Consider the following 21,205-nt stretch of genomic DNA (forward strand, 5'->3'; position numbering starts at 1 on the left):
AATACATATATATATATATATATGTGTGTGTGTATGTGAGTTTATGTGTCTATGTGTTCGCATTGTTCTGTGGTATATATGGACTTAACTGTTTAGCATTTGCAAATAATTTATAACAATTACAGTGATATATGTTGGATATCCATATATATATATATATGTAGTATATATATTCTATCCATGCTTGGAATCTTTGATTTGATTTATTCAATAATGCATATACATGTATATATATGCGTGCTGGTGTATATGTAAATGCAAGCCATTGTGTTCGAAATTTGCTTATATTATAGCATATACTATATAGTATATAATATAATGAGCAAATCAATTGTAAGTGCGCCCTGCCACGCCCAGCTCGCAGTTTTTGTTAAATATATATATATGTATATATGTATATATTATGCTTACAAAAATACAGATCATCTCAAATTACAATTACAACTCTCAATGGTTTACACAGTTATATAGATCGACATACATACATACATGTTACATACAGTTACATCATATTCATAAACATATATAGTGTATACAGTGTACATAGTATTACTTTTCATTTCATTCCTATTCCTATCAATCGAACTATGATCTATATATATACATATATATATATGCATATGTATATATGTATATATGAGCTCTTCAATATCTAACTCTATGCGATTTCCGCTCCGATCCGAGAAGAAACTTAATACTTGATTCATATTCTGGCTGCATTTTCAATTTGTGCTCAAGAGACTGGAGTTTCTCTAGACTGGACTGGACTTAAATGATTGCATATACATACATAAGTATTAGTGCGTTAAGGGTGCGTTGCATAATATCGCCCATCGTCAAGGATGCTCCAAGTGTTCCGATCCAGTTAAATGCAGTTTAAGCTTAATATTTGTGCTAAAAATCATACACACATACATGCTTATCTTATGTATATTCATATACGTAAATCTTGTATAAGTTTGTGGGTGTGTGATGCAGGTGGCTACACATACACACACACATACGCACACCCACGAACACCGAAGAAATTATGCTCACAATGGAAGGAATTCAGTGCTAAACAAAGAGCAAAAAAAATAAAATGTTTTTGGTAACAGCTTATTCAAAGAATCCTTAATATGTTTTCAAGAAACAGTCTTCTAGGTTTTTTTTTTACAATTTCTTATTTCTTTTTTGTTTACTTTGGAAACATAACAATGAAAATTGCTTGAGTGTCATTGAGTTTTGTTCTTGTTTTTATTTATTTTTTTTTTTTAACTTTTCATTTTATTATGCGTTTGCTTTTTTCGTTTTGTTTTTTCCCTATTTTGTTTTTTTATTTTTTATTTTATTTTATTTTTTTTTTGCATAGCTTAGCTTGGACAGCATTTAATTTTTTTTTACTTTTTTTTCGAAAAAGTTAAGTTCTTAACATAATATATATATCAAATACAAGTAAACAAATATATGCACGCATTCGAAATACATTTAAATATGTTTCAAGATCTTCAAAGTAATATATATTTCTATATATATGTATATATATAAAGATTTACGAATATTTATATATAAAGCAAAAGTTTTGTGCACATATTTGATTATTTGTCAAATTTATATTTGATTAAAATACGCAGTTTTTTTTTTTTTTTTTTTTTTTTTTTTTGTTTTTTAGTTTTATTCATTTATTTACTTAAGTTGTTTCAAGCATTTCCTTTTTGGATGTTTTGATCAAAATTTTGTTTATCTATATAGGCCTGTATATCTTTTTGTGTATATATCATAAAAATATGTAAATACATATCTGAAAAAAATAAATAATTAAATAAAATAACAATAATAATAATATTTAATAAAACATCAAAAAGCGAAAAAAGTGGGGCACACGCACGACTAAATTTTATGTTTTTGTTGTTGTTGCTTTATTTTTATATACATGGAAATTAATCATCGTCGGACAGATTTGTTGTTGTGAGCAGTGTGGCATTATCCTCGGCGCCCTGCTCCTCAATGTCCTGCATAAGAGATAGGAGAGAGAGAGAGAGAGAGTTGATGAAGATTTGATTAAGTTCAGATTGACTCAAAGTCTCATATATATACTTATATACACATATCTAATCCATGCCCCATTTCTGGGCTAGCCCTGCTTCAATAAGATTTACACTTTGTTTTTCTTATACAAAATATATTTGTTTTTTTTTTTTCGTTTTCTTGTTACATTCGATAGGACGTATAAAATACCACACGATCAATATGTTAAACATTAAAAGTACTCCGATTTACACACACACACACACGCACGCATACATATGTAGATACGTATATAGATTATTTATGTATGTATGTGTACACACACACATACAGGCAATGTCACATACATATATGCATTTTATATGCTGCATTGCTTTAGTATTTCACTCACACATACACATATACACACTCATACAACACACACACATACACATATATACATATATATATATATAAGTTTAGAGAGACGAAAAAACACAGTTTTGATTCATAAAATTTTGATTTAAATTTGCTTTTTTTTTTTGTTTTTTTTTAGCATTCTTGTATAAAAATAAAAAAATTTGTTTATTTGAATTTAAAATTATTTTGTAATTATAGTAATAAAAAAAAAAACTTATATAATGAAACAAAACGTTTGGGCTTACAAAAAATTTTGCGCTCTGAGAAAAAATTTGTAAATGCGACAGTAGATAAATGTTTCATGTGTTGTGTTGCTTAGTGTATCAAGTGATTGAGTTCACTAATAGAGTCTGTTCCGTTCTGTTCGTGTTGCAGTTGTAGTTGCAGCTGTAGTTGTTGTTGTTGTATTTGTTGTTTGCTTGTAGTTTCGCTTGTTTGTGTGTTTGTTTGTTGCTTGAGCGTCTGGAAGTGCACGGAAGATTTTGTTGCATTTGATTGTGGCTGTGGCTCTTGCTACAGTTGCAGCTGAGCTGCTTCATTTGAGCTTCTGCTTGGCCGGACTGGAGGAGACCTGATCCGCCTCGGGCAGATCGCTCTCCTTCTTGCGCTTCGATTTGTCCTTGTTGGGCGCCTTCGCCTTCTTGGTCTGTGCCGCCAGCAGCTTGGCCTCACGCTTCGCCTCCCGCTTGGCGCGCAGCTGCTCGGTGATGAAGGAGAACACCAGATAGCCCTGCACGGCGATCAGGCCGATCAGCGCAATGACCGCACGCAGATTATAGCTGCCGCCGGACACGCAAATGCCATAGTAGAGTGTGAGCACACCAATCACGGAGGTGGCAAAACGCACCAGGACGAAGCACACGTTGTTCACGATGCCCACACGGGCCAGACGCTCGTCGCGATCGAAGACACCGATCAGCTGGAAGATGTGGGCGAGCAGCTCGCTGAAGTAGTGTAGGGTGAGCAGAACGAGAGCCAAGCGCTGGAAGCTGAGCGTGTAGGCCAGCACGATGAGCGTGAAACCGCTAATGGAATGTATGATCTTGGGCTGTTGCTCCTCCTTGGAGCGCACCTTCTGGAAGTAGAGCTCGGGCAGCATATGCAGATAGTACGACAGCTGGATGATGAAGTAGAACTTGTGCAGAAAGCTCATCGGATGCGCTGGATAGCCCTCCCAGAGCAGAGCCACCTGACCGAGGTAGCCTTCGCGCAGCGCCACGTGCGTGCCCCAAATGAATGAGAGCAGATAGAATGCGACCAGTTGGCCGGATTCGTTGAAGCGAGCCAGCTTGAATTTGGACAGATGCAGCTTCTTGCTAATCTTGTCCAGCACAAACTCCTGGATGATGGCGTGCATGATGATGCAAGTGAGCGTGTAGAAGAATATAGCACAATAGTCCTTGATGCCGGCCACATATGTATAGGGCTTGCCATACGGCTGCTCCCTGCTTGCCTCCTCGCCGCTCACGTTGTGATGCAGCGAGATGAAGGCACTGGCAAACGATGCCGTCGACTCGTTCATTAGCCCAACCACAAACACCATTGCCACACAGGAGATGATGTCCGCGTGGTTTTGTATGACGAACTCATGGCTGAGTATCGGCGGATTCTTGTTGCTCGTCTTGCGACCCAGACCTGGTTTGATGGCCATAATTAATGTTGTTACTTCGTCTCAGGCGTGTTGCTCTGCAATGTTGCAAGTTGATGGGATTAGTGAATGCAATTAACTGACTGCCTCTCTCTGTCTTTCTGTCTCTCTGTCTCTATCTCTCTCTTGCCCTTTCATTCAGTCACACGCTCTGTGTATGCTCGTGGCTGTTGCAACGTCAGCAGTCGCAGCAGCAGCTGACGACGCCAACGGAATTATGGCCATGTGCATGCAAATGCCAATTGGTCCATGCAACAACAGCGCGCACACACACATACACACACGCGCGCACGCACAATTAATGCAAACAATACAAATTTGCCTTGTTGGCACACACACACAAATACACACTTACGCGAGCGCCACAATCAAACACACTCACCCACACACATGTATGCACAAGAGAAAGACAGAGAGAGAGAGAGGCGGCTGCCGCTACACGCAAGCAAATTTCTTTTCTTCTTTTTTACTTTTTACTTTTCACTAGACAAGCGAGTTCAGTGTTGTTGTTGCTTACAGGATTGGAATTTGTGTTACAGTTTGCTGACGTAGACGTATTTCAGTTGTGTATATTAATTTTGCTTCCACTTGTTATTATATTTGTTATTCTTGTCAAACGGTATTTTTCGTATTAGATATTTGTTTTTGTATTTTTTTTGTATCCAGTGTGCCTCTGGACCAGCCGCCTCTACTGCCTGCCTACCTCTGGCTTTTAGTTTCGCTGCTGCCTCACCTGTGAGTGAGTGACTGACTGACTAACTGACTGACTGAATGAATGTGTTGCTACGTTTCACCGCAATCACTATGTGAATGCCAAGGCGGCCTACTGGCAAAACAGAGCCGAGCAACAACAACAGCGCGCAGACATACACTAGAGCTGTAGCAGTACAACAAAACACTGCCAGCGGTAGCGACAACAGCTACAACACTAACACTGACACTAACAACAGCAGCAACAACAACAAAAACTGCCACGCAAACGACTCGGCTCCAATGGGCAATAGTATATGGTCGTGTTGTTGTTGGTTTTTGTTGCTGTTGCCACTGCTGGTTCACTACCACTTGTTCACGTTGTTGTTTATTGCTTGCTCGCTTCCGCACACACTGCACTGTGCCTTCGTCTTGCCGGTTACAGTTAAGCGCTCTCGCTTCCACACGCCCAGAGCGCCACAATATTATGTTGAGGCGCCCAATCGTTAGTGTCACGATGTTTGGCCACGATGTCCGTTTTGATGTTCGTCTACTTCGTGTACGAGCCGACTATGACGTGGAATTTGTTGTCTTTTCAGTTTATCGATAGACATGAAAAGCATCATCCGCATCTTTGCAACCCTGCACCACTTGCTGATAGTGGACATAGCAAAGAAAAGGTCGAGCACGGTATATGCACATACATTGTCAGCTTGTGATGTCGATGTAGCTTCAAATATACACATTTCACTCTCAGATTTGCACAATGTTCACGTCATGCGCAGTAGCCGAGCGCATCACAGAGCTATTGCGCTCTTTGATTTTTGCCATTAACATTAAGACGCGCACATTGCACAACTTATATAAAACCGTTGGCATTCAAAAAATATTTGAATGCAATAAACGCGCACTTAAAGCTATAAATATGAAAGAAATGTATTAGAACTAAATACATATGTTATATTTGCATTTAAGAATCAACTGCTATATGTTCAGTTATTTTATGAGGAGAAATCTTATTGTGGATATCTGCGTATAATTATGTATTTCATTGGTGAAAATCGAACTCTGTTTACTGTTGGCTTTTGTTGAATCGTTTGAAATCTGAAACCCATTTCAGTTACGTTTTTGGGTGATTGTAATTAGCGCAAGGTTATGCAAGCCACTAGCCCCCACATGGCAATTAAATGCATTTTGTACTCACGTTACGATTTCGCTTGCGCACAGAGGACACAATTGTGCGCTTGTTGCGTGCCACCAGGCAAACGGTTATAATTAAAATCATGCCGATAAGTGCAAATCCGAGTAGAGCAGGCAGCAGCACGCTATCCTCAGCCTTGTAGCCCTACAAATGCGAAAAAGAGAGAGAGAATGAGTATTTGTGTGTGTGTGTGTGAGAGAGAGAGAGCTACACAAGGACACAGCCACAGGCATACAATTAGAGCGAGATCCAATACTTACCGACCACTGGACATATGTGGAGGGATCTATGTAAGCCCAACGTGTATTCATCCAAATGTTGTTGCTCTTGTTCTGACCCACATCCGTGTTGCTTGATGATTGTTGTTGCTGTTGCTCCTGCGGCTGCTGCTGCTGTTGTTGTTGTTGCTGCTGCTGTTGGAGCTGTGTGCTCTGCGTCTTGGCTAGCACGGGCGGCATGATTGGTTTCTTGGCTGCCGACTTGAGCAGCGGTACTTGTATGATGCGCGTGGTTAAGGTGGCTGCCATCTGACGATTGGTAAGCGGTGGGGCGGCAGCGGCAGTGGCAACGGTTGTCCTTGGCATGGCTGGGCGTGCAGTGCTGGCCGGGATTAGGGGTACCACTGGATCAGTTGCTTGCATGCTCTGAATTGTTGTTGTTGCTGGTGCTGGAGCAATTGTGGTTGTTGATGTTGTTGTTGTTGTTGTTGTAGTAGTTGTAGTTGTTGTAGTGCTGCTAGATGGCAAAGTCTTGTTGACCTTTAATATGAACTGCTCAATGCCATTGCGATTCACAATCTGCACAGTTTTGCCTACATTCTGACCCAGCATGGCAGCCACCGGTGGAGCTGGAGCTGGCGCTGTTGCCATCCTGGCTCCTCCAGTGGCTGTTGCTGCTGCTGCTGCCGCCGGATGTAACTGCTGTCTGTCGCCGCTGTGTGTGAACGCCGCCTTAGTTTTGAGGAACCATTCAGTGGGACTGGGCAGACACTCGGCGGAAACCAGAAACGGTATGAGCACGGCCCCAATGATCACAGTGCAGACAAAGATCAGGCCTAGATACGCAAAGAATGTGCGGCGTCTGCGTGGAGCAACCGCCGACGCGCTGCGCTTGGCGCCACTGGACGTGCTCGAGGAGGAGGACGTGCACGTTACGGAGGATGTGTTCGCTGCCTGGCAGCTGGCGTTGCTCAGCTTGCCCTCAATCCGGAAATCATCGTTTTGCGGTAGAATCGTGTACTGCAAGCTGTTCTCGCCGTGCCGTATTGTTTTGTACATTTTTGATTTCTTTTTTTTTCTACTTTCGCGTCTTTCTTTTGTTACGATTTTTTTTTTTGTGTATTTGTGTTTGTAAGCGAAAACAAGGACACTGTAGGACACTTTTCTCTTTTTGGAGCTCTGTTTCCTGGTGCTCAATAGTGTTTCACACTAAACGCTGTTGTGTCAATTGTTGTTGTTGTTGTTGCTGCTGCTGCTCCTGCTGCTGCTGCTGCATGCATGCTTCTTGCGCACTAATTTTATGTTTTTATTGATTGAGCGTTGTTGTTTTGCCAATCGCTGAGAGACGAGCGCAGGCAGCAGCTCGAAAATCCAAAACTTTTTGGCGCAGTCGCAATTTGCAAATGCCGCAGTGTGGCAAAACAGATAACGGTTTCAGCGCAGTCCTCTGGCCAGTGCTGGGCAACGTAAGCGCAGAGTGCATGACAATAAGTATATGCCATTCACACAGGACATTTGCACACACACATACATATACACACCTGTATTCATACAGCATGATGCAAAAGAATAGAGAATGAAATTTAAATTGATATATTTTCAATTTATATATCTAAGTCTATACCAATCTATTTCATCGCAGCATACTCAATAATAAATACTTAGTTAACGGGCATAGTATTGAACCTCTTATGGTACATGATTGAACGAGCTCGGACAAAAGCTGCTTGATTTTCACATGCAATATATTCATTCAGCAACAAAGTATGCAAAACGCAGGCAAATCTAAATATTTAAATTTAAATAAAATATAGAAATTAATTTTAAAGTCATGAGTCATCTAAAATTCGTTTACTATTTTTTTATACTGTTGAGACTCATTTATATTTTATTTTATACTTCGATTTATGTATTTACCCTGCTTTCAAATGCAGTTCCATAAACAAATCCATACAAAAGCTAAATGATGTGGCAACTTACAGAAATGGGCATGCACACGAATGCATAGACGAAAGATAAGTGATACACAATCGCTTTGAATAGGGGCGCGGAAAGAGAAATCAACAATGAATTGTATCATAATCACAATCATAAATTATATATCAAAATTTGCCAACAGATTTATGAGCAACAGAAAATGTAACATTAATTGAGCAATCGATCGGTCTCAACCAAGGTCCGCTGCATAGCTAAACGCACTGATAAGAGTCACCACGATAAGCGACCTGACCAAGTGGTTTGCTGCGAGTCCAGCTGCTTATCAAACTGAAATAGTTGGCAACTGTTTAATGCATTGCACGGTCGCTGCCAGAAATCGGTTAGTAACGGAAACTCGATTCAAGTGCGAGCAACATGCTCCTGATAATCTGTCTCGGTGTTGGCTTAACGCTAGCCTTCCTCAGCCTCGGCTTGCTTGTAGTGCTGCCATTTCTGGCCATTTTCATGGTGCTGCTTTGCCTGGGCCTGCTGCTGCTGAGTCGCAAGTCTGTGCTCATTTTTGACAAGTATCCCAGCAAAGGCATCTTTTATAGGCTGAAGTATCACATTGCGTTGCTCGTGCTGCGCAAGCTGCGCGATCGCATCTATAAGCGTAACGAGGAGGAGCTAAGCGCCGCATCGCATCTGGCCACGCTTGATCGGCCCCAGCCGCTGACGGATGACCCGAAGAGCTACGATGTGGTCAGCTTTATGGCTGCCAATGCAGCCGGTGAGAAGCTGATGATCACACTGGAACGGCGCAGGCGCGGCGTACTGAAAGCTGCGCTCTACCTGTGGCTACCCAGCGGCCAGCTCTACATGCTGCCCAAACTACCAGACATGGTGCACTTCACCAGTGACGGCAGCGAGGAAAGCACCGAATTTCGTGGTGCCGGCTTTCACATCTATCCGGAGCAAGCGATGACTCTATGGCGAGTCAAATACCACGGTCAGCTGCGCAGCGAAGCGAAGCAGGAGCTGGTGGATGTGCAGCTGGATATGCAGTTCGTGAGCCACACGGCCCACTTCAATTACAATCGTGATCTCAGCTCTTCGCTCATTGCGGACTCTGTGGCGCGCGAGGCCTGGAACGAGAGATTCTATGGCATGCTCAAGTCCGTTGGCCATATTGTGGAGAAGCGCACCCACTACGAGCAGTACGGCCAGCTGAAGGGCAGCATTGTGTTGGGCCAGCAACAGCTGCAGCTGGAGCTGCGCGGCATACGGGATCACAGTTTCGGCACCGAGCGCTGCCTCAGCTCTATCAATCGCTATGTGTACTTCGCTCTGTTGCTCGATGATGGCAGCAGCATGGTCGTTGGCAACCTAAGTCAGCCCTCCTTCTTCCTATCCTCGCTCAAGGTGGGCTACGTGTGCACGCCCGAGGGCGTCTATCAGGCCATCACGGCAAGCAACTTTGAGCTCTATTCCTACGGCGAGAAGGGCGTACCGCCACAGCATCAAAACTTCATTGTGGAGACCGCGGAGCGTTCGTATCTAGTCCAAATACGTGTGCAGCACAGTGCCGTGCGCTTTGTGGGCGGCGACTGGGAGTCCAAGGTCTACAATCAGTTCGTCGCCTGCACCGTCAACGGCATCGGCGGCCAGGGACATGCTGAATATCTCTACAGGCACAATATGGGACGACCAGATGCAGTGTCCGCTAAGGATCCCGAATGGTATCAACGCATCAAGAACTTTGAGCGAAGCCTTAGCAGCTTGGAACCAGTAGTCGAGGAAGACTTTATATTTTAAGCTAATCCCCAACTCCTCTATACATATACATATATATAATAATGACTTGTGATAAAATAATATTACTCTTCAATCATATTGTGTGAATAAAACCAAATATATTGATTTTAAGTTAGCAGCTGGAGCAGAGGCAACGAGGAATAAACCCAAGTTGGATTTAAAAAAAAAAATTATTTTCATTCCGATCTCCAAGCTAGCAAACAAATAATTTAGACTTAATTTAAAGATCTACATGAGCACTTAAAACCTAATTTTCTCTGGTTATGAGTTCCCATACATAGCAAATTTGTATTTCTCATCTGTAGCCTCCGTCTGCACTAGAGGATTCCATTGCCATTCTTTCTTGAATTACTACAGCTAATCAAATAGACTTTTTACAATTAAAAGGTCTTCATTTAACTAATATTATTGGCGATAAGTTTCAATTAATAGGCATTCGAGATCAGAAAATCTGTCAGCTTTATAAATATTTAAAAATAAGTTGGAGCACAACACTTGAGCTGAGCGGACGAAAACCGTAAGCAGTCAATGATAAGATAAGGCAATTATTTTGGATTTTCTATCAATAAATATTGAAGGAAAAAATCGAAGAAAAAATAAACAAAATAAAAAAGTAGCTATTACGTATTTTATATATGTCTGCTGATTTATGGCTCCAAAAGACAACGACAAGCGTTATCAAAAAGTAGTATTATGCCTGGGATTAGCAACGATCCAGTCCAGCTGGCTGGAATCGTATGCTACGATAAGCGCTATATATGAGAATTACATGGTCAGGAAATACAAATTTTCCTTCATGGAAATCCTCACTGACCTGGGTCATAAGTAGATATTTGAAGCATAATGCTGAGCCAAGATACCTTAAGTCAGAGCTCTCTAGCCGAATATGCTAGATTAGGAGATACCCTGACCAGCTCAACTCGTCGTGTTATTGTAGAGTATAGTACATACATACATGGTTTATAGGATATGCCACGCCCGCTTGCTACGCACATTTCCACAAATTCATATTATCCTTAATTTCCATTACCCTTACAGTTGATATATGTATATAGTACTACATACATTGATCTATTGATCTCTGTTTTATGACATAGTTACCCTTAGTTATTTACTAACATTTATATTTTATTTAGCATATTAACAATGGATAATTAATTGAATTGCATATTTTGTCTAATCAGCGACACATTTTGCTTATATAATATTTGTATATAATAATTTAGTACATAAATCAATAATGCTAGTTATGCTTCCCACTATTTGCATGAACAATATAATTTTCTGCGCTTTGTTAAATATAAATGTTTGTTAAATATAATATGAAGTGATATACTAAATTTCTTTCTATAAAATGCATTGAATTTGTTCTTAAACTAAATTTATAATCCTAATATTATTAACAATGGAGTTGTGTTTCTTTTTGCATGATTTCAAATTGTATTCGTTAATCTCGGTAAATTGAAAGGAATTTCACTTTGCTCCTGTTCGATAAATATTTCATATTGCTTTCAAATCATATGTAAGATCAAATATATTTAATAGAATTTTTGTCCGATTTTCGTTCAAAATTTCCATTCAAAATTATCAGGTTTTAAGATGCTTAACGTTGGCACCAACTCAGAGGTGAGCTCCACGTCGACCATTGTCAATGTGAAGGAGCCGAAAAAATTGCCAATGGTTCCCTCCACCAATCATAGTAGGAATCGTAGTCGTAGTCGGAGTCGAAGTCCAGGTGTAATCTCTGACAGCATGCATCTGAGTCCATCCGAGATGCCGTCGAATAGTCGTCGAGCCTTCCTCCAGCATATGGTGGACAGTCTGCCAAAGTCGGTATACAATCGGGTATTGGCCCTGAAGCACAATCAATTGCAGCAAATCAAGATATCGGAGCAGTTCTTCCGCGAGGTCTATGAACTGGAGAAGCGTTTTTATTTACAGAGTTGTACGCTCTTCGATAGCCGTCGCGACATTGTGGCCGGTGATGTCGAACCGCCGGCAATTGAGCGCTATTGGCACGAAGAGCCCGACGATCTTCTTGAGCAGATTAAGAACTCGGAAGAATTCAAGCAAATGACGGTGCAGCTGCATCACTTACCAGCGAATGCGATAGGTGTGCCCCGCTTCTGGCTGACGGTCTTTCGCAATGTGGCCCTCATCTCGGATTTGGTGCAGGAGCATGATGAGCCATTGCTTGAGTGCCTGGTAGATGTGCGCATTAGTTACGAGCCGGATAGCTATACAGTTATATTTCAGTTTCGTCCAAACGGATATCTGCACACATCATCGCTGCTGTTGACCAAGAAATATATACTGCGTCACGAGGCCGACAAGGATTATCCGTTTATGTTCGAGGGTCCAGAGATAGTCCGCTGCGAGGGCTGTCACATACACTGGCGTGATGGCTCCAATTTGACACTGCAAACGGTGAGGCAGAAGCGTCTCCGGAAAGGTGCACGGAATATACCAAAGGTGATGCCACGTGAGTCCTTCTTTCGATTCTTTTCGCCGCCGCAAGCGATGGATCTATCGTTGGCCGACGAAAAGACCAAAATGGTACTTGGCGCTGACTTCGAGGTTGGCTATCTGCTCCGCACTCAAATTGTTCCCAAGGCGATACTCTTCTACACTGGTGACATTGTGGATAACGTCAACGATGATCTCTGCTCGGTGGAAAATACATCTGCATCGTTGTCCTCTTTGTCGCATGGTGATCAGGATGTCCAGAAAGATTGTCGGAATCGTCCCAGCATTAACAGTGTTAATTCTTAATACTAGTTTTACAATATTCAATAATCGTACGCATTTTCATTCCATAATCATACTATCGACTTATATATACATACACATACAAATTACACACCCTACATGTACAATTGAATAGTTAATTGAAATCTACTTAAATATGCTAGTGTAGTACTCCTCCTCCAAATCGTATAGATCCATGGCCATCTCATCGCGCAGCTTCATCAGCTTTTTATCGCACTCAATTTGTGTGGTCCGAAACAGCTGTGAGTTGTTCGTAATTGCCTCATTCACCGAATGAAAGTCATTCAGTATGAGATACTGTTTGAGATCGGCAACGAGCTTCATCAGCGATTCACCGGCCCGCACTGCAAAACAAAGAAACAGCTGTTAGACGCTTTTATTAAAGTGCTCCAAATGTGTAACGCCTTAAAGGAAATATCTGCAAAGTGGGATTATTCATATGGCTAGCCGTAAGTTGCCTATTCAGCTATTCTAAGAGAACACGATCAGTCTTCAACATAAAGTCGCCGCTAAATAAATATAATCGTTGAAATTGTATATTGCACTGTTCAAGCTGTGGCGGCTGTCCAAAGCAAACAGTCGGCTCTGGGCTGTCTCGCGTGCTTGAATTCTCGGCGGACACTTACCCATATTTGCCGCTCGCACTTGCATCTCCAGTGCGTCCTGTTCGCATTGTGTTATCTTTGAAATTTGAATGTGACTCTCTCTCCGTGCCAACTTGAGGATTTCTGTAAACAAGTGGATAAACAACTCGGTTATTATTGCAGAGCTTAGTGAGAAACTGAAAACACACTGTCTTCGCGTGTCGTATGGCATAAACAAATGCCAAATTATTGACCGAGAAAGAAGAAGAAATAAGACAGCCGTGTGCCAAAGTCCGAATTAGAATCCAAATCAGTTGAATCCCGAACGTGTGTGTGTGTGTGAATATTGTCACTGAGATTGAAATATACAAGCTTCAAATTTGCCGTCGCACTCAAAATGGGCACAACAATTTCGCATTTTCTCTTCGATCGGTTCGTCGCCAAGGAGGATGTGCGTGTCCTGATGATTGGTTTGGATGCGGCTGGCAAGACCACAACGTTGTATCAGCTGAAGCTGGGCGCCAGTTTGACCAATATACCGACCATTGGATTCAATGTGGAGCTATTGCAATACAAGCGTCTTCGCCTAACTGTATGGGATATTGGTGGCCAAAAGCGTGTACGGTCCATGTGGCGCTATTACTACAACAATGCGGCTGGCATTATATTCGTGGTGGATGCCGCCGATGTTGAACGTTTTCCCGAGGCCATGAAGGAGCTGCACTCCATGCTGCGTGTGAATGAGCTTAAAGACAGTGTGGTGCTTGTCTTCGCCAACAAGCAGGACTTACCAAATGCCATTGCACCCGACGATTTAGCTAGGCGATTGCGTTTACATGAGCTGCACCAGCGCTGGGCAATACACGGCGTCTGCGCATCTAGCGGAAAGGGGGTTCTCGACGGCATGGAGCTGCTCTACCGCATGATACGGCAGCGTCCTCAACGTGTGCGTTTTGAGCGTCAAAATAAATCATCCTCCCAATCCTAAAGCTACCTATCTCTTTCTCTCTCTTTCTTTCTGGCTCTATGTCTCTTTCCCTCTATCTCTCTCTCACTCTCCCCACTTGTCAATCACTTTCACTCATTCTCTATATATACATGTATATATTTATGTATAATATATGTATATATATATACATTTATATATAGAGCATTTCTGTATTAGCTATTACCTTCGAAGTTTTCCAACATGCTACGCACATCTTCTTTAAGACGCGCATTATACGACTTAAGTAACGCTTCCTTTGACTGGGGTAGGATTGTAGTGCGTGGGCCGGTGGACATTTTATCAGCGTAGCTATCAACTACACTGATGATGCAGGGCTATATACTGTTTATTTTTACTCTTGTTGTTATTATTTATTTCTTTTCTTTTTCTCTTTCCTTCCTGTTACTTTTATTGTTCTATTATTACCGCGATATTTGCTAATCTTTCAGGGTTGCTCATGGTATCGCTTGTCATGGTATTGCAACTATCGCGAGTACACGATTAAGCAGCGGCCAATCAGCTGTTTTTCTTCATATTATTTTTATTTGGCATAATGGCAAATTCTGTTGAATATTTAGCTAAATTTAATAGATTTTTTTTTATATTCGTTTATATATAATAAATGTAAAACATAATATTAATAAATAAATGTAAACTTTTAATTATACGGGTATAAAAGCATATTTCGTATGTAAAAATCATGTACTGATTAAATATATGTCAACTTAATTATAAAACATATATTTTGAATTTTATTTTATCATAGGAATCATACAAGGTAATCAACACTTATGCGATATTATTGCTGCCAGTTACCTTAGTTTTTTTTTAGCTAGAAAACGAAATTTCCACCACTTGTGACATTATATGTATTTGAATTGCCCATTTTTTATGAATGAGCTGCCGATATATGTATACTATCGATAACAAAAACTGAATGCATCCATAAGAAAAATATATTTGTATTGGAAATGTCTCAATGGTCCATCGCTAGTTCTTGACCTGCAGAGGTAGTGAAAAGAGATCTCGCAAATAGCGTCTGAGTTGAGCAAGGCCCTGCCCTGCAACGCAATTTTCATCAAGATAAGCCAACGAAGGAGATTTTACACCTGTAATGCTTTAATGCTTAAGTCCATACTTGGCGCAGACTCGAATGGTTCTGCGGAAGATCTACCAAGCGGAGGCGTTGGCGTTGGCGTTGTCGTGGCCAGCGGCAGTAGCGGAGGAAGTGGCAGTGGCAGCAGCCGCAGTGCTGGAGCGCTAAGCCGAGCCAGTTACGGCCACGGCTCCAGCTCAATATCGAGTGGTCTAAGTGCGGTTTGTGGCTTAGTCGGAAGCGGCAGCGGTAGCGGCAGTGGCAGTGGCAGTGCAAGTGCTAGTGCAAGTGGTGGCAGCACACCAGCTACCGTCTATTGTCCTGCATGCGTGGCGAACAGTTCACAGCAACAGCAGCAGCAACAGCAGGCACTTGCCTCTGGCGCTGAGGGCCTGACAGCGCGCGAGTCCAAATCAGGGAAGCGGGCTAAGACGCGGAAGAGTGCATCAACGGCTGGCTGCTTGGACGCTCAACATATACGCAACCATCTAAAAATGTCCACATCGAGCTCCATGCGCAGCACCCGCGGCAACGGTGCCGGCGGCAGCAGCAGCAGCAGTAGCACCACCTCGGCTGTTATACCATCCGGCTGCAGCAGCATCGCCTACGATTCCAACAGCAATGGCAGCTGCAGCAGCTTCAACGGCAAAGTCAACTCGCCAGGCAGCTACAGCTGCAATGCGCTCAATGTCGACTTCAGCACCTATACGGCAACGCACCAGTGGTCGCGCATGCTTGAGTGTGCGGAGTTTGTCGGTGCCAAGTAAGTAGCAGAACCCATTTGGAGAGATCGAGCAACTTGACTAAATACCATATACATTTTCCTTTTTCAGACGAAGCAAGCACACTGTGGTTGCCTACAAGGATGCCATGTTCGTGTTTGGCGGTGACAATGGCAAGACCATGCTCAACGATCTGATTAGGTTCGGTGTGAAGGATAAGTCCTGGGGACGTGCATGCGCAACGGGCACACCGCCAGCTCCGCGCTACCATCATTCGGCAGTTGTGGCGGGCAGCTCGATGTTCATCTTTGGCGGCTACACAGGCGACATTCACTCCAACTCGAATCTGACCAACAAGAATGATCTGTTTGAGTATAAGTTTCTCAGCGCCATGTGGGTGGAATGGAAGTTTTCCGGCAGGCAGCCAGTGCCACGTTCTGCGCATGGTGCCGCCGTCTATGATAACAAAATGTGGATTTATGCTGGCTATGATGGCAATGCACGATTGAATGATATGTGGACTTTGAATTTGACGGGCGAGAATCATCAGTGGGAAGAGGTAGAACAGCTAGGTGATCGTCCGCCCACTTGCTGTAATTTTCCCGTTGCTGTTGCTCGCGATTGTATGTATGTGTTCTCTGGCCAGAGTGGTTTGCAGATCACCAATTCTCTGTTTGAGTTCCACTTTAAGTCGCGCACTTGGCGTCGCATCTCCAACGAGCCGGTTCTGCGTGGTGCCACCTCTGCGCCACCATCGCGTCGCTATGGCCACACCATGGTGCATCATGATCGTTTCCTCTATGTTTTCGGCGGCTCGGCTGACTCCATGCTCCCAAATGATTTGCACTGCTACGATCTGGACTCGCAGGTATGGTCCGTCATACAGCCGGAGCAGAACTCGGATGTGCCATCGGGACGCGTTTTCCATGCCTCGGCCGTCATCAGCGATGCCATGTACATCTTTGGCGGCACCGTTGACAACAGCGTGCGACGCGGCGATACCTATCGCTTTCAGTTCTCCAGCTATCCAAAGTGCACGCTGCGCGATGACTTTGGCAAATTCTTTCACGAGAAACAGTTCTGTGATATCCAGTTTGTGGTGGGTGCCGAGGAGACGCGTATTCTGGCCCACATTGCCTTTGTGGCAGCACGCTCTAAGTATTTGCGGAACAAGATATTGTCGGCGCGTGAGGCGCTCCAGCATCAAATGGAAAAGCTCTATGGCGTTGGCCAGGTCGATGCGCTTGCTTTGAATACGGGCGTTGGCGCCGATCGTACACCGATGCTGGAAGTGCGACTATCACATGCCTCGCCCGAAGCATTCGAAATCATACTCAACTACATATATACGGATCGCATTGACTTAAAGGAGTCCTACAACAAGAACATCATCATTCTCATCACGGACATCTATCAATTGGCTGGGCTTTTCACAATGCCCCGTCTGGCGCAGGGCTGCATACAGTATCTGGACTTTAAGATCAATAAGATGAACGTGCTCGAGGCTCTCTACAATGCGGAAAAGAACAAGTGAGTTTCCAGCATTGCGACTTGCTTAGTTGTTCGATAATTAATGCCATCTTTCGTCATTCATTCATTCGTTAGCATTAAAATCATCAAGGATCATTGCATGCAGTTCATCATCAAAGACGAGAACTTCACCGATGTGGTCATGTCCAGTGAGTTTAGCGATCTAGACAAGCCGCTTCTGGTCGAGATAATACGCAAGCGTCTGCATCCCAGCAAACTGGTCATGGACACCAGCTTTGAGTCGAATATTGGTGAGTGTTGGCACATGGTATGTGTATATCTGGTATATATTCCTGATTTGTCGCAAAAGTGATCTTTATACGCCTTAAGTTCGCATTTAGATCCGGGTTTATTGTTTTGCTTTTGAACCTATCTACGTATATTTAAACTAACTTTTTAACAATGAATGTGCCTCCTGGATGGGATGGAATTGAGATGTGAATGGTCAAGTGTTCCTATTGACGGCTCGGACTTGAACTAAGTTTGTAAGCTTTGTATAAAAAAAAAAAACTGCTGTTTCTATGTGACAAATTGGTGAAACACTAAACGAACAAAATTCAATAAACAATAAATGATTTCGCTCGGACTTGGCCGGGTAACTACAGTTGAAATCCATATACTAATCCGTATCGATGCATATACATATATTTAGGTACCACATTGGAGCACGATTTGTCCATGTTCTTAGAGACAACGGGCAAGGACTTCTGCGATATAAGTCTGATTCTGGATGATCAGGTGATACCGGCCCATAAGTCTGTCCTATCAGCCCGTTGCACCTATTTCCAGGGCATGTTCCGCTCGTTCATGCCGCCGGATAATACAGTCAATGTAAGTTTTACATTATACGAATCTATAAAGTGTGTATTAATTATATCACTCTATTTCCCAAACAGATACAAATTGGCGAAATTTCACCCTCGCTGGAGGCGTTTCACTCGCTGCTACGCTATATATATTATGGAGAGACAAAGATGCCGCCGCAGGATGCACTCTATCTGTTCCAGGCACCCTGTTTCTATGGCCTATCGAATAATCGCTTGCATGCGTTCTGCAAATACTCATTGGAGCATAATATAACATCAGAGAATGTGCTGCAAACGCTGGAGGCGTCCGATATAACTAAAATCTATGACATCAAGGATTATGCATTGAAATTAATTGTGAAAGATTTTGCCAAGGTGGCCAGGCTACCAAAGATAGCCGGTTTGTCGCGCGAACTGTTGCTGGAGATAATACGCGCTGTGGCCGATTCGCAAGGCGAGTTTCTGACCCGCATCAATATCAATACAGATATCTGAAAACTAGTGCTGCTACAGCCGGCTTTGCAGTTGTTGCTCGCCTGGTTGCAAATCGGACGTAGCACGTAGAGCAGTAGTAGCGGTTGGTAGCGCAATAAATCATCCACTTCCACATCGTCAAGCAACCTCATGCTTCCTCTCATCGAATCCCAATTGAAACTCGTATTTTGCCTAATGCATTACCATCACTAACAATAGCAAACAAACCCAACAAAACAAAGCATACCCATTGCATTGCACGGGTAATGGACAATCCAAAGAAACGAATTCGACAGAGATAGCGATAGCGATAGTGCAAATAGAGCAAGAGCGAGAGGCATTGCTCTCTCGTGGTTAGGTAAAAGGCTAAGGGATAGTTGTGTAGTGCATAGCTGTTCAAGTTGTAATGAACTAAATGGATTCGTAGGTCAGAGTTCTCTAGCGAATAATAATATTTATTCTGTTTGTATATTTGCTCTGCAAGTTAATGAAGAAACCTAAATGTTTCCCATAAATGAATTGTGTAAAGTGAATTCAATAGCAATTATAAAGCTTGAATTAGACTAAAGAGTTTCCAAAATACTTTCTATGCTATATCTATTCCATAAACTGAACAATTTACTGTACTAATACATTAAATGATGCAAATGCTTCAATGTAAAAATATGTTTGTAGGAATTATTATTATCCAGGTTAGAATCTACTTTAGATAGATAGCTGGATAGAAATTTAATGCCATAGAACCTAGAGGAATGTTCAGCAGTTCGTAGGATGGTGTAGGAAAGCCGGTTCAGCCTAGGGTATGGATTACTATTGTATAACTATGCGATCAGTATCTGAAGATTTTCTGTTAGCGAAGTGAAATGATCTTAAAATGCGAAGCAGGAAATTGCTTGATCGATATTGTAAATGGTGAGGCAAGATATTGAAATGAAAGTCGTATGGAAATTGTATTTGTATTGTACTGAGTTTTATACATAGTTATAATTGATGCTGCCAAGATACATACATGTATATATATATATTGAATTATATATGTATAGAACAGACAAGTACGTACGATTCATAAGAATCATTGAATGGTTATCAAATGCTGGCCGCATTGTGTGAGTCATTGGAAGTGTGAAGATGTTTGTATGAAATATATAGACATATGTATATATATATATACATATACATATATGTATAGCATAACTGTGTGTGTATATATATGTGTATGATTATATGCTTCTATCCACTATATATACATATATGTATATGTGTATGTGGATATGCACAATATGTACCTAGGCCATAAACTTGTCTAATATTTGATTACATAATTTTCGTTTATTTATATTTGACTTATCAGTTAACTGAATGTCCAAGCTTGAAGCTAATACATATATGTAAAAAAAAAAAAAAAAAAATTATAATAATAATACATGTATATATATCCATATACATATGTATATGTGCATGTATATAAATGCGAAACAAATCGAACGAAAATCAATTAAAAAACATTCTGCAAGAGTGTGAGCAATTGCAATGCCAAACAGCAGAGCAACTTTTATCAAGCCTTAAATAATAATCGCACTGAATTCCAACCTCATAGTATACCCCATATGGAGATACAATTGTTTGTATCCAATAACCACCTCACCTATTGGGCTTATATGTATATTAAAATTAAATAAATGAAAATCAAAGACCTCAAATTAAGCGTAAGCAATAGACAAAAATAAAAAAATTACAACAATTATAGAGCAAAGAAGAAACAAACAGTTAACGATTTATAAAATTGAAATAACGATAAACGCGATCAGCAACAAATTTGTATGTCATGTGTAAATTGAATATGGTTTTATATTATTTGAGGTAGTTAGAAATGATTATGTTTCTTGCCGATAAAGTATATAATAATTTATTTGGTTCTTAGGACAGAGTTGTGATAGCTGTTTCTTTCTAAAACGTCATGTTGATGGTATTAATAATTGTAATTATTATTATATTATTGAGTTTAACATTTAATAAGCAATATTATTGTTTTCTAAGCCATTTTATTTGAGATATATTTGCAATTTTATTATTTATATATGAAATTAAATTTGCGAGACAAATATATGCATTAAGAGATATATAAATATATATACACAAATTGTATTAACGCTTATTATATATAGTATATAATCATTGTTGCCCATAATTAACCAACACTGAACAGCCAGTGTTATACAATTTATAGTTGACGCATCCAATCGAAAATATGAAAGTCAAACAATCAAAGCACCTCAATTACCATTCGCATGAAGCTTTTCATGTGCAACGCTTTAAATAGCATTAAATAGAAATAGACCAT

General features: G+C 41.4%; 6 protein-coding genes across 10 annotated transcripts; 3 read left to right on the forward strand and 3 right to left on the reverse strand.

The window, feature by feature from the left end:
* Nucleotides 1-2: 2 nt before the first annotated feature.
* LOC108620223 (uncharacterized) lies at nt 3-7,580 on the reverse strand. Its single transcript, XM_089473076.1, has 3 exons — nt 6,206-7,580; nt 5,949-6,089; nt 3-1,991 (listed from the first exon to the last, which is right to left on the reverse strand). Exons 1-3 carry the CDS (start codon nt 7,220-7,222, stop codon nt 1,920-1,922), a joined length of 1,230 nt encoding a protein of 409 aa, XP_089329202.1. The 5' UTR covers nt 7,223-7,580; the 3' UTR covers nt 3-1,919.
* Nucleotides 2,141-5,304, reverse strand: TRAM (translocating chain-associated membrane protein 1). 4 transcript variants are annotated; one of them, XM_089473078.1, is made up of 2 exons: nt 5,114-5,304; nt 2,141-4,092 (listed from the first exon to the last, which is right to left on the reverse strand). In XM_089473078.1, the coding sequence occupies exon 2, from the start codon at nt 4,055-4,057 to the stop codon at nt 2,942-2,944; it is 1,116 nt and encodes a 371-aa protein (XP_089329204.1). In that variant the 5' UTR covers nt 4,058-4,092; nt 5,114-5,304; the 3' UTR covers nt 2,141-2,941. The 4 variants fall into 4 exon arrangements, with proteins under 4 accessions (XP_089329204.1, XP_089329205.1, XP_089329203.1 ...); XM_089473079.1 differs by lacking the exon at nt 5,114-5,304 and adding an exon at nt 4,788-4,990; XM_089473077.1 differs by lacking the exon at nt 5,114-5,304 and adding an exon at nt 4,758-4,990.
* Nucleotides 7,581-8,036: 456 nt separating the features above from the next.
* Nucleotides 8,037-10,006, forward strand: LOC108618353 (uncharacterized). The gene has a single exon (XM_018014324.2). The coding sequence runs from the start codon at nt 8,516-8,518 to the stop codon at nt 9,893-9,895; it is 1,380 nt and encodes a 459-aa protein (XP_017869813.1). The 5' UTR covers nt 8,037-8,515; the 3' UTR covers nt 9,896-10,006.
* Nucleotides 10,007-10,975: 969 nt separating this feature from the next.
* Nucleotides 10,976-14,732, reverse strand: MED22 (Mediator complex subunit 22). 2 transcript variants are annotated; one of them, XM_018017014.2, is made up of 3 exons: nt 14,040-14,414; nt 13,291-13,392; nt 10,976-13,008 (listed from the first exon to the last, which is right to left on the reverse strand). In XM_018017014.2, exons 1-3 carry the CDS (start codon nt 14,152-14,154, stop codon nt 12,791-12,793), a joined length of 435 nt encoding a protein of 144 aa, XP_017872503.1. In that variant the 5' UTR covers nt 14,155-14,414; the 3' UTR covers nt 10,976-12,790. The 2 variants fall into 2 exon arrangements, with proteins under 2 accessions (XP_017872503.1, XP_017872504.1); XM_018017015.2 differs by lacking the exon at nt 14,040-14,414 and adding an exon at nt 14,421-14,732 and having other exon boundaries at nt 11,443-13,008.
* LOC108620128 (nucleosome assembly protein 1-like 4) lies at nt 11,495-12,799 on the forward strand. The gene has a single exon (XM_018017012.2). It carries the CDS (start codon nt 11,495-11,497, stop codon nt 12,665-12,667), a length of 1,173 nt encoding a protein of 390 aa, XP_017872501.1. The 3' UTR covers nt 12,668-12,799.
* A 456-nt stretch (nt 14,733-15,188) lies between the features above and the next one.
* Lztr1 (Leucine zipper like transcription regulator 1) lies at nt 15,189-21,019 on the forward strand. The gene is made up of 5 exons (XM_018016895.2): nt 15,189-16,095; nt 16,166-17,584; nt 17,660-17,835; nt 18,237-18,415; nt 18,481-21,019. Exons 1-5 carry the CDS (start codon nt 15,359-15,361, stop codon nt 18,883-18,885), a joined length of 2,916 nt encoding a protein of 971 aa, XP_017872384.1. The 5' UTR covers nt 15,189-15,358; the 3' UTR covers nt 18,886-21,019.
* The last annotated feature ends 186 nt before the right edge of the window (nt 21,020-21,205 follow it).

The sequence above is a fragment of the Drosophila arizonae genome, chromosome X (assembly GCF_054131065.1).
Source record: "Drosophila arizonae isolate 15081-1271.41 chromosome X, UAZ_ARI_1.0, whole genome shotgun sequence".
In the NCBI taxonomy this organism is placed as follows: Eukaryota; Metazoa; Arthropoda; class Insecta; order Diptera; family Drosophilidae; genus Drosophila; species Drosophila arizonae.

Excerpts from the sequence above, each read along its gene's own strand:
- TRAM (XM_089473078.1), bottom strand. The coding sequence starts at position 4,057 with ATGGCCATCAAACCAGGTCTGGGTCGCAAGACGAGCAACAAGAATCCG.
- LOC108620223 (XM_089473076.1), bottom strand. The coding sequence starts at position 7,222 with ATGTACAAAACAATACGGCACGGCGAGAACAGCTTGCAGTACACGATT. Across the intron at positions 6,090-6,205 it reads CCACATATGTCCAGTGGTCG|GGCTACAAGGCTGAGGATAG; the intron begins GTAAGTATTGGA and ends TCGCATTTGTAG. Across the intron at positions 1,992-5,948 it reads TGCGCAAGCGAAATCGTAAC|GACATTGAGGAGCAGGGCGC; the intron begins GTGAGTACAAAA and ends TCTCTTATGCAG.
- LOC108618353 (XM_018014324.2), top strand. The coding sequence starts at position 8,516 with ATGCTCCTGATAATCTGTCTCGGTGTTGGCTTAACGCTAGCCTTCCTC.
- LOC108620128 (XM_018017012.2), top strand. The coding sequence starts at position 11,495 with ATGCTTAACGTTGGCACCAACTCAGAGGTGAGCTCCACGTCGACCATT.
- MED22 (XM_018017014.2), bottom strand. The coding sequence starts at position 14,154 with ATGCCGTCGAGAACCCCCTTTCCGCTAGATGCGCAGACGCCGTGTATT. Across the intron at positions 13,393-14,039 it reads GTCGGGTGCAATGGCATTTG|AAATCCTCAAGTTGGCACGG; the intron begins GTAAGTCCTGCT and ends ACTTGTTTACAG. Across the intron at positions 13,009-13,290 it reads AGTGCGAGCGGCAAATATGG|TGCGGGCCGGTGAATCGCTG; the intron begins GTAAGTGTCCGC and ends TTTGTTTTGCAG.
- Lztr1 (XM_018016895.2), top strand. The coding sequence starts at position 15,359 with ATGCTTAAGTCCATACTTGGCGCAGACTCGAATGGTTCTGCGGAAGAT. Across the intron at positions 17,585-17,659 it reads TACAATGCGGAAAAGAACAA|CATTAAAATCATCAAGGATC; the intron begins GTGAGTTTCCAG and ends TTCATTCGTTAG. Across the intron at positions 17,836-18,236 it reads CAGCTTTGAGTCGAATATTG|GTACCACATTGGAGCACGAT; the intron begins GTGAGTGTTGGC and ends ACATATATTTAG.